We start from the raw sequence: 11,313 nt of genomic DNA, 5'->3' as shown, positions 1-11,313 counted from the left end.
ACAATAAATTATCGAAGCAGTTATTAACTTAATCACTTATTAACGCGTCTAATGATTATATAGCTAATAATTTTCTAAAATCAAAGTTTTATTCTCAAAGAAAATTTTACTGGTTTTTCCCCTTTTTCACCCACTTTTCGCATCGAGGGGGCTCTCGGAAACTCTTGACCCGGCCTTGCGAGCAACTCGAAACAAAATTAATTGCAAAAAGAAAATACTTTTCGTTGTTTGTACCCCAAAGATTTCAAACGTCCCGTTCGTGTGCGCGTGCTGCGTTAATTTAGTCGGATTCAACGGGACTCGGGAAAGGGTTGGCACATTTATTCGCGGCGGATTATACGTAGTAGAACATTCGCTAAAAAAAAATGTTCTATGACAACAGTGATTGAAGGTATCGGCAGGTAAATTACTAGCAAATTAGATTGCCGAGTTTTGTTGAGGCTTCCGTAAGCGAATCGAGAAACCTACCAAGAGTCAGCTTCTCTCAGAACTTCACCGACCTCCGGCGAAGGTGAGTGCTACAGTGTTACAACTATAATAATCGGCCGCAAGTTTCAGCGGACTTCCTGTGACACGTGCACGGGTTCTATTTTTCGAAATTCTACGCACCAGGTAAGTTACAATGCCAAAAACCGCCTGTCGAAAACATTATCGAGGAACGCGATTCGATTCTGCGAGTCTGCGGTTCGCTATTTGAAAATAGAAACATTCTCGAAACAGTGACTAATATTGGTCCGTAAATTATAAATAATAGTTCGTATTATTTACGATTAAGATATCTTCCTATTTAGTTATGTTCGTTATAAATTATTTGGCTCTAATTTGAAAAAGTATAAGGCTCGATAAAGTATGTTGGAACTAATGAAATTATGTAGGTTTGTATGACTTTGCTAATTCGCTACAGATTATAATGAATTTATTAAAACTCAATAGAGCTAAGGATATTGTGTTTTTATAAGTTAATTTACAAAATTAAATATTTTTGGCTCCGATGAACACTTTTCCATGGTGTGGAGAAAAAAAAATGAGGAGTACAATGAAACATGGCGGTGGTTCCATATGTGTGTTGGAGCTGTTTTCCCACTTAAAGATACACCTGATCTCCTTTTTATAAGATTTTAAAGTTTGCAAAATAAATACACACATTCTCCGAATAAAATGTGAAAGAGAAAGAATTTCTTGAAATGTTTAGAATACCCCCTTATTTGATATTTGCACCCTCGTCGAGTAAAAGGATTCCAGGAGTAGTCGGAACACAAAAATTTGTTCTGTAACAAACATCAACACAAATGTACAAATTAATTTTTACATCTTAATGCTGTTCCCTATTTTTTATTGCTTAGTGATTATGTATACTAAAGGGCGCCAACCCGTTATTAAACCATTCTTATATAAACGTTTCAAGAACTGAAGCCGATGTTACAACTGTTTTCAACCTCTGGTTTATTTTCATCTGACCGGAAATCAGGAAGAAGAAATACATCGGTCCGCGCACTTTCCTCGCAGAATCGAATTTCCTGTTGACTGTCGGTGACGTAGTTTGGTGTTCCATTAACAGGACTTCCCATACACGGCAATTCTATTGATTTTTCGTAGGGGCGCAAGCGCTATTCGGTTCTTATCTGGCGAAAGAGAGGCGCGGTTATAACCATGGATCCCAGTGTGCTCGCCAACATGGACAAGGACGCGTTGAAGAAGCAGATCGAGAACATGAAGTACCAAGCCAGTATGGAACGGTGGCCCCTATCGAAGAGCATTACCGCGTAAGTTCGTTAACTACCCCTTCCCACCCCTAAATCTTTCGTATTTTATCGTATTTCCTTTTATTTTCATTTATTCTATATTATTCCCCTTTATGCACCTGTTCTCTCATTCCACCCCCATAGAGACTCAGAGACGCGGTGCCATTTTCACAGCTATCGCGAACGACGAACAATTAAACGTTCCCAAACATTTGCTTCTTCGTTTTCTAGCCGAAACAGTGTACAATTTAAACATTTTGCTTTCGTGTCTTGTTAACACTAGATTTATTATTATTTTATTACGTTTACGGGGTCACATTAACACGTTGTATTTCTTTTAATTAGAATATATATTCGTATCGATGTATTGATTAAATTCAATTTGAATTGCTAACAAGTAATATTTATTAGTTGAGTAAGTCAAACATATGGCTTCCATAAATCTAGTGTTGATCAATATGCGATCAAACCTTGCGTTTCCGAGCTATTTATCGTATAAATATTTGTATTATTTTTAAGTAACTCTTCAACCCTAAATTATTCGTAAATAAAAGTTTCGCAACATGCAGATGGATATATATGTATGTATAATAGAACACAATAGTTTTTCAAGCACCGAGAAGAAAAGTGTTAATAATTATTAAAATATCCACAAAGTATCTTCTATTTTAAATAAATCCCGAAACATTGTTCGTTACGATCAAGTGAACGCCAAATACCTGTTCGACAAGTGATATATCGTTTTGGAAGATTTATAAATAACATATCGATCGTGCAAAATTTAATTGAAAAATTCTCGGTTGTTTTCGATGATTGTCTTTCGTAGAATTAAAGTACGGACGGTGGAATTTTTCTTTTAGCGGCGTACAACTCGGCTCGAAGCTGTTCGTTCAACTATCCTCAAGAGCAAGAAAGTGTAGCAGATAATTATGCTTTTAGATCGCTAATATGCTTGATGAGCTAACCGACTATGATGATAAACGCATATTTACCTAAGAATGTCGAGAAATCGATTCTTACTAAAAGCAGAGATGCTGTACGAGAATAGAAACTTAAAGGGCGGATGAGTAATTCTGTCCTGGACATACGTTTTCCAGGTCTTCGTGATTTTTTTGTTTGTTTAAACCGTAAACTGTTTAACATTGGAATTTCACGCGAGTGTTTACTTATATTTCGAGCGTCCACGGTATTTTTTACAAGTTCGAAAAACGCAGATGAGCTACGTGTCATTGAAGTAGGTTCCATTAAAAAGAAGTGTCTCCATGGCCGACATGATTTTAGCCATTCGCGACGTAACTGTCGCGGTACAACACGCGGCTGGCAATTAACAACCAAGGCTGAAGTACAACGACGTTCCCATATTACAGGGACAGGATCTCCTTGGATGTGGACAGTCGATTAAATCGTATATTCGCGTACCGATCACTTTCAGACATTCAATATCGAACTTGGCTCGCATACTAGATCCACGCGATCGCGACGCGACAATAGGCCAGTTAGGCCAGTCCACAGATGTGAAAAACCCACCCTGTGACCGCCTCTTTACGTTTCATTCGCAAATTACGATCCATCAAGGTTTAAAGAAATGCTTCAAGGGGGGATGAACAAAAATAGAGACTTGAATTTTTAAGAACCAGAGAAGAAAAATAGATAAGCGCATCAAGATATAATAAATGGACTATTAAATCTTGGTATTTTTATCCTTAATAAATTATGCAACCGTTCGGACAGATGTTTCAAAAATTAGTATTTCTGACTTTTATTTCCACCATGATCGAACGGAATGCCTCCCGGTGACTCAAGGATAATAACAACCGATCAACGAACCAATTCGAGCTAGATTCAATCGCCTACGTAATTTGTTCTTTCGTTGTAACGGACAACCGCGTTGTTCCGCCTTACTTCGAATTAAACGTTCTTCTCTTGGGTTACATTACTTTCATTTTCTTTTCCTGCTTCCCCCTTCTCCGCCTCTTTTCCCTTCCCTTCCCTTCTTACGCTATAAATGCGCCAACCTTAATATTCACTATTAAATCGTTTCGACTCGTTGTCGCATTATTCCTCGCGTTCAATATTTTTTCAATTATATTGCCGATACCAAACATTTTTACGCGTTGTTACGTTCCATACAGAAGGAAATGAACACTTTGCGCAGGAATTACAGTGCCCCGGTAATCATGGTAGATTCACCAAACTATTTCAATAATCAAAAATTGAAAAAGGAGAACAAAATTATTTTTCATGATTCCGTTTGAAAATTTTCTGACTAGTTTACGTGAGCCAAAGGATCCTAAAGAACAATAGCAACGTTGTGATATCGCGTAATAATAATCAATTAGAAATACAATGAATTAAAAATGTAATCGATCACGACTGAAATAAGTCGCGAATATAATTAATTATAAACGCGGTTGCTAAATTCTAGGGGGTAATAGCCGGACGAGAGTTTCATCGACATACTCGAGAAACAATGGAAAATTAAAAAATACTTCCTATCTCTATTACGTTCGAGTTCGATTATACGCGGAGATGCGTCGTTAACGAGGCACCGGTTTAATAACACATAGGAAGTTCGACATTGTTCCCGGTTGCGGAACAACGCGGAACTACGTTCGACCAACGACCTTATCCCGTTCTGCGGTTTTCGAGGCGAATCGTACCCGAAAGCAAAAAGTTTCCGTGGTCGACTACTCGGAGAGTGCCCCGGAGTGAAAGGTATATACCTCCCATTTTTTCCCTCTTCCCAATCAGTACTAATCTTTAGCTACAGCTACTGTCCCCCTGACGAGTGCCTTCTCCATTCTCTGAATCGTTACGTTTACCCTTTGCCAAATCGAGAAATCTTTGAGAAAACGATACGTTAAGTCTTTAACTTCGTTGAGTAAAATAATGGTCCCGGTTGGGCGTAATGGTCAAAATGGCACTTTGGGTACTTTCCTAGAAACAGCTTTGAATATTCGACAACTACGATACTCGCTGAGATAACGCCTTTCCAGCGCGATCAAAACATTAGTCGAAGCAAATAATCCTGTAACTTTTCTTTATCTCGGTTATAGCGAATAGGGTCCTTGGTAGAAACGACTAGTACTGAATAAAATTACTATAAACGTGGTGCTGCGGCAGAATGTACGCAACCGGTGGTAGCGAACGCGTTAAGTGGGAGTTTGGTCATCCATTCTTTAGATAGGAAAAGTGGAAGACTGTACACCTTCGAGTTTCCTCGATGCTTGCGGACACGTTGGGAAGGGGAATGATACCCGACGACATTCTCAGGATCGTTGTGACGTGCGTATCGGTGACCATGCGAGCGCGCTCAGCTGCATGGAACCATATGGCATCGGCGAAAGTAGCGAATTCCATCGACCGTGTCTTTGGGGGTAAACATAGTGTCGAAAAAATTGAAAAATCGACGTTTACGGATGAGTGGGACCAACGACATATAGGGTTTCCCAATAAGAGCGATTGTAAACGTTCAATTGTACTTGTTGTTTGTTTGTTTGAAACGCAACTAGACGCCAGTAGATTTTTTCTTTGGGGTGGCCATCGTTCCAACAAGCCACAGTCAACGATCTGAAAGCAAAGATAATTTGTATTATTTTCAAGATTGGGTTTACATTACTGTACTCCACCAAACGCCCTCGTGATGGTTATTTAAATAATATTGTACTTTATATACGCGAATGTACATAAAAATAAAATAACCGTCACCTTTAGAGTATCAAATTTTCATTTTATTTCAATACAGAATCGTTTGTTCCAACAAGCCGCAAACTCTCCACAATCTGAAAGCAAAGATAATTTGTATTATTTTTAAGATTTGGTTAATAGTATTGCACTCCACCAAACGCTATCTTGTGGTGGTTATTTAAATAATAATATTTTATATGTAAAAATAAAATAACGAGCACCTTTAGGGTATCTTTTCTAATTTTCATGTTATTTCAACAAAGTTCTACCTCATTGGAAAACCCTGTACATTAAAGAGAATGCCACAGAGACTGTTGCGTTGGAGCGCGGAATAACAAAATGGAGGGAGTTGTTACCATGTCAGAGACTCGACAATAGAGAGACTCGATAGAAACAATGGTTTTAAAAACGTGGGAATTGAACTCATTGAACATTCAAGGACGCGTCAATGGTAAATAGATGTGTTTTTCCGCATTTGTATATCGGGGTCGTTGATCCCATTTAACGGTCCACCCGTACGTCCTAAACGATGTCGTGAATGTTAAATTGTATCTCGGACTATGTTAATTTTCCATGGAATTTTGTGATATCAGGCGTCTACGAGCCAACGATCGGAATTCGATTCGGTACCTTTCTAAAAGAAATTTATTTATAGAAGAACGCGATGCAGGGGATTTTTTATGCCCTTTAGCGAACAAGATTGACCGTTTGCAAAGCTGTATAATGCATAGCAGTGGTTCTTAATCTGTGGCCCACAGATTAAATTAAAAATATAGGTTTCCGATTTACAAAAACAAAATTCCCCTTCAAAGATTCCAAAAAATAAAAAATAAATATATATTTCTTTCTTGGAACTAAATGAAACCCCAGTACATTGACAAGAAGACACGGAAAAATATGTCTCTACATCTGTCTATTTATTATTAAATTTGAAAATATGTAAAATCTAAATTCAAAATCTAAATTCAGAAAGTTTTACTCAATATTATCCGCTGTTTACAGGATCGAACAACAAAAGTTTCCGTTAATATTTTGGGTGAAAATACAAGTTGTACTTTGCAATTTGGAATCGGTTGTCCCGACTTGAAAACGCGCGGCAAGAAAATACGAAAAGTTGGTCGTAATCAGGCCTGACGCGTTCCTTTGAAACACTGAGCTCTCCTTGAACGCAAAATGGACCCGAGTAGCCGAGTCCCTTTCACCGTGCTGTTCGCAGCGAACGAGACTATTCTTTGCTCGATTCTGGCGATTTTCTTTGCAACACTTTCAACCTTGTTGCGTTCGGAGCGATCCGCGAACGCGATGTTCAATGATCCGAAATTTATGTCGCGCCGCTTTCATTCCACGCCGCTTCGTTTACTGAGATTTATATTTCCTCTGATTCACCGTTTCATCGCAACACGTCGATTACGTAACTTCTTCGCGCGATCTATTCTTAAAATTGAAACTCGAAAATTGTATGGAATTTAAAAAATAAAAAAGTAATTAAATAATCACTGATACTCGATTTAAGTGCCATTAAAGTTCGTGGGTTCGTTCGAAGAATTGTTCGAAGAAACATCGACTGGATTATCTTTCGATTAGAATCTAGGATAAATGAGGTAAAATTAATCTCGATTAGTACAAAGTATGTCCGCGGTAATTACGTCGCAAGAAACATATAAAACCGTTAACTGGCCTTCATAAACGTTTTTGTGTATCGTTTAATCGTATATATCACAGTTTTAAAATATAATAAGTGGTTTGATCTCATGTAAGTCGAAAATGTTGGTCTTATCGACGTTGTTGTTTCCAGGATGAGGGAGTACGTGGAAGAGAACGAGAAGACTGACCCGCTGATACACGCGCCCGACAAGAAGAACAATCCCTGGGCCGAGAAAGGCAAATGTATAGTCATGTAATCAGGACGTAGAACCGACGGTGCAGGGGGAGGGGAAGAGGAGGGCGGGAAGGTAACATCGGGCGATGAAGAATTCGTTTAACCGCGTTCGAAAGAAAACGGAAGGGGGGAAAAAATAAGAAACACGTGTATAGGAGTGGAGTATGACGGAAAAGAAGAAGAGAAGACCTACGAGGGGAGGGCAGGGAGGGGGTTGATTGCAAAGGAATCTCGTGACGACGGACCTCGTACGAAACGCTGGATCGCAATGGAGCCGAACGTTGGCACGGAAGTACCAAAATGGCAGCGGGAGATGCGAGGGTAGAGCGAAGCCAACTTAGCCTGGATCAACTTGCTCGACGATCAACGATTCTTCGCGGTTACCTGTTCGTACTAACTTTCCCGTTCGGCATGCGATTCGACGAGCGCAGGCGTTTGAACTTGGCTCTTCTCGTTTCTAATCTCCGACGGGGCCGAATTTCGAGCAGACGCCTCGCAAGGACTAAATACGCGAAAAGTATTTGTGTATTCATATAGATATATACATATAAACACACATTATATGCATACATATGTGTTTATATTTATATATATTCGTACACGTATATATATATATATATATATGTGTATTAATTGGTTAAAACTTTCACGTTGTACGTCTTAGTTTCTTTCTCTCTCGGGTGAGCGAACGAGGGAGCGAGCAGCCGTCTTTCCGCCGTGTTAAGTACGCGACGAAACGTCTCTCGAGGATTTCAACCGACGGACGAGAAAAACAGAGACTGAACAAAAATTCACTCGGTTCGATAGAAAAATCGAAAGGTGCAGGCCAAACCGTTGGCGAACGATCCGAAATAAAAGTTTGGGTTACGGCGATTTTCGCGTTCGTAATCGTTCCGACTTGTTGATAATTGATGTTACGCGTCGAGACCACCATGTGCAATTCTTACCTGCTACTATTGAAAACTCTTTGAATCGTTCATTAAGGTCATAACGATGATTTATCTTTAAGTACACGGTGTAATATCATTATATGTACACTCGTTACATCACATGTCGTACGATTAATATACTATGCATATTTGTGCGAATTTCTTACGAAAATATAATATATTCATATCGTTTAAAACGTACCCTTGTATTGTGCGTCTACCTTCCCTCTATCTTTCGGTTTTCTTAGCTTCTGTTTTTTACCATTCGTTTACCCATTCTGATCGAGAATCGTCCTTCGCGTGTTCTGAAACAAAAAATATCTGTAGACGTTTTAATAATCCGTAAACATTCATTTTCCAAATAACTTTTGCAACTGTTGCTGTTTCAAAAATAGTCGACGTTTAATAATGTTGATATCAAACCATATAACGTGTAAGATAAAATTATAAATGAAAATTTACTGTACATAAAAATAACAATCCCTATTTCCTGGGAGAAAGATATTACTAATTATTATTCTAACAACATTAGAAGAATACACAATTTGTCCAATAATTTGAATATTTCCAAGGCCCACGAGTCCGAGGATTTTTATTAAAATAAAATCAAGACCGCAGAATGTTCGGGCAGGTCTTTTGGAAGGAATTCGTAAAATAGTCTTCTCGAGACATAATCAGCTGGTTGGAGTCCTTGTACTCGTTACAGATGATGAGGATGAAGCCTCAGTTGCCTGTGCACAATTTGCTGCGTTACAGCTTACGAAGATTTCTTAGTGTTTCGCGAAGGATTTTACGCAACGCCGTTAAAAATCATCTGTTCTAATTGAAGTACGTTTTCCGATCAGCCGTGATTATTTCCAAGTCATGCGTGTTAAATTGTTTAAGGTGTTTACGGATAGAAGAAAAGGTTCTACGATCTGTAATCTTACGACGTGCTCCACTTTCATTCCTATTTGCACGGCTACATATTAAATGTACGTCCGTTATTGCAGCACATGTACTTTATCGTTTCATTAATTTAAGAACACAACTTGTTAGACGCGAATGAGGTCCAGACAGTCTCCTTCGTTGATGGGGGGACACGATACACCTCTGGTAATAATTTTTGTATCAATGATAACGAGGTAATTAAAGAAAATTACTTCTATAGTCTAATTCATAAACAGTGTAACGAAATTCTGTTAAAAATTAACAAGTTCGATTTCAGCCAGCGAAGTTAGTTAATATCAAATGATAATTAGCCTACTTGGATCTACGATGTTTTGTGACCTCCAATTGTCATTAGAACAATGCATTAATATTAATGAACAACGGCCGGTTACTTCTACAGCGCTATTTTGCGATATTCGTGAGAATATTTTCATGGCAAGCAACTGTCACGCATAAATCCGAAGTTAACTTTCTATATTTTTTCCCCGGTCGATATTGCAACGTTGTTATGTTATTGGAAATCAGTATGGAATGTTTATATTTCTTATACGACTGTATCAAGAATCTACGAATTATTTCTAATACCGATTACAGAGAGGGAAAGTAAAATTCGGTACAGCGGAGCCTTGGTTTTGCACTCCAAATTAATCCTATTGCAGATTATACTCATCTTTTTGCACTATGAATCATTTTTCAGATCACATTACACCTTTTGTGAATTTGCTTTACAAACAGTTGAATTTGGAGTGCAACACCTGTACAAAGTAGAATAAATACCATCGTTAATATCGTACTTCATAGTGTCGTCAACTGTTAATTCTATACAAAGTTATTGGGAAATAGGTCGTCAAACTGGCGCTGTATCATACAAGTTCTAATCAAACTTATTTGGAAACATGGAATTCAATAATGAGCAGCAGCTGTTAATACAAAAATGTAGAATGAATTCCATCGATATTATACGTTAGTGTCAATAACCGTTCACTATATGTACACAGAGGGTAATAAGTTCTCAAGCTTTGCTATTACATTCTAAAAGTTCTGATCGAACTTATTGGTGAAACACGAGGCGACAACGGCTAACGATCGTAGAAAGAAGTGGTAACGGACAGAAAATCGGTGAATTACATTAAAACTGTTGTGCAGAACAGCGTAGAAAAGGTGTTCGCGTGGTGTAGGTTGGGAAACGCTGGTCTAGTCGGCCGATGTGGATTGCTGGATCGCCGTTTCACTCTCGCGTTCCCATTTGCCGCGCGACCGATTGGATTCGTGTTGTCCGGCTCGTAACGATACTAACACAAACGGGAACCAGTTATCGCCGAAGACTGATCGCCAATGTCCGTTTTCCATGACATTCCTTCTCCGCGTTCGTCCACTTAGCGAAACTTCAAATTCCACATTTTCTCTTCGTAGATAAATTAGCGCGGTCACAAATATTCGCCTTATTACCGTCAGTTTTGCGCCAACCGACAACCAGTTCCCTCTCCGTGACCGGTGAAATGAAATTTTCACTGTGAAACTGATCTACCTCCAGTTCAATTTATTCAGGAACGCAGCGTTAAATTCGTGTTTCACCCCAACGTCTTTGGTAGCAATTTTGCGACGTTGGATAGGCGACAGCGTAAGTTAGGACTACTTTAGGGATTTCGTTCTGAAATCATGATAATATTTTTATCAATCTCTTAACATTTTAAAGATACGGGTTTCCTCAGTTGCATGGAATTGTATATTACACAGCGGGTCTGATTGGTAATGGTATAATCTCCTTTTTATGAACCCAGAAAAACGGATCTATAGGAAGTAGATGATACTGTAAATAATCAGACTCGCTAGCCAACTCCTCATCTATGCACTGTACACCAACTGCAAATTACAAATACATATTAACGAATAAACTAGAAAATGGTAATACAAAACTATATCGGAATTAAGACACAATAACACAAGAAACAGACAAGAACCAAACAATATAGAGTTTACGAATTAAAATATGACTTGCGCGTGAGTAAATGACCGCCATTATATAACAAAATCTTAGCACAGTGTTTTAAAACCGTCGTCTCACTCTGAAAAACTATAGATCAACCTAGAAGCGTATAAATCATTGACAGAGTTTATTAGTTTCATCACAGATCAATAAGAGGCT

The 11,313-nt window shown here is 38.5% G+C and overlaps 1 protein-coding gene across 1 annotated transcript; it reads left to right on the top strand.

Annotated features, from left to right (window-relative positions):
- The first annotated feature begins 474 nt into the window (after positions 1-474).
- Positions 475-8,434, top strand: Ggamma30a (guanine nucleotide-binding protein subunit gamma-e). Its single transcript, XM_076768691.1, has 3 exons — positions 475-612; positions 1,597-1,763; positions 7,225-8,434. Exons 2-3 carry the CDS (start codon positions 1,651-1,653, stop codon positions 7,328-7,330), a joined length of 219 nt encoding a protein of 72 aa, XP_076624806.1. The 5' UTR covers positions 475-612; positions 1,597-1,650; the 3' UTR covers positions 7,331-8,434.
- The last annotated feature ends 2,879 nt before the right edge of the window (positions 8,435-11,313 follow it).

Source organism: Colletes latitarsis, chromosome 7 (assembly GCF_051014445.1).
Source record: "Colletes latitarsis isolate SP2378_abdomen chromosome 7, iyColLati1, whole genome shotgun sequence".
Lineage (NCBI taxonomy): Eukaryota > Metazoa > Arthropoda > Insecta > Hymenoptera > Colletidae > Colletes > Colletes latitarsis.
This window is presented reverse-complemented; position numbering and strand designations above follow the sequence as displayed.

Excerpts from the sequence above, each read along its gene's own strand:
- Ggamma30a (XM_076768691.1), top strand. The coding sequence starts at position 1,651 with ATGGATCCCAGTGTGCTCGCCAACATGGACAAGGACGCGTTGAAGAAG. Across the intron at positions 1,764-7,224 it reads CTATCGAAGAGCATTACCGC|GATGAGGGAGTACGTGGAAG; the intron begins GTAAGTTCGTTA and ends TGTTGTTTCCAG.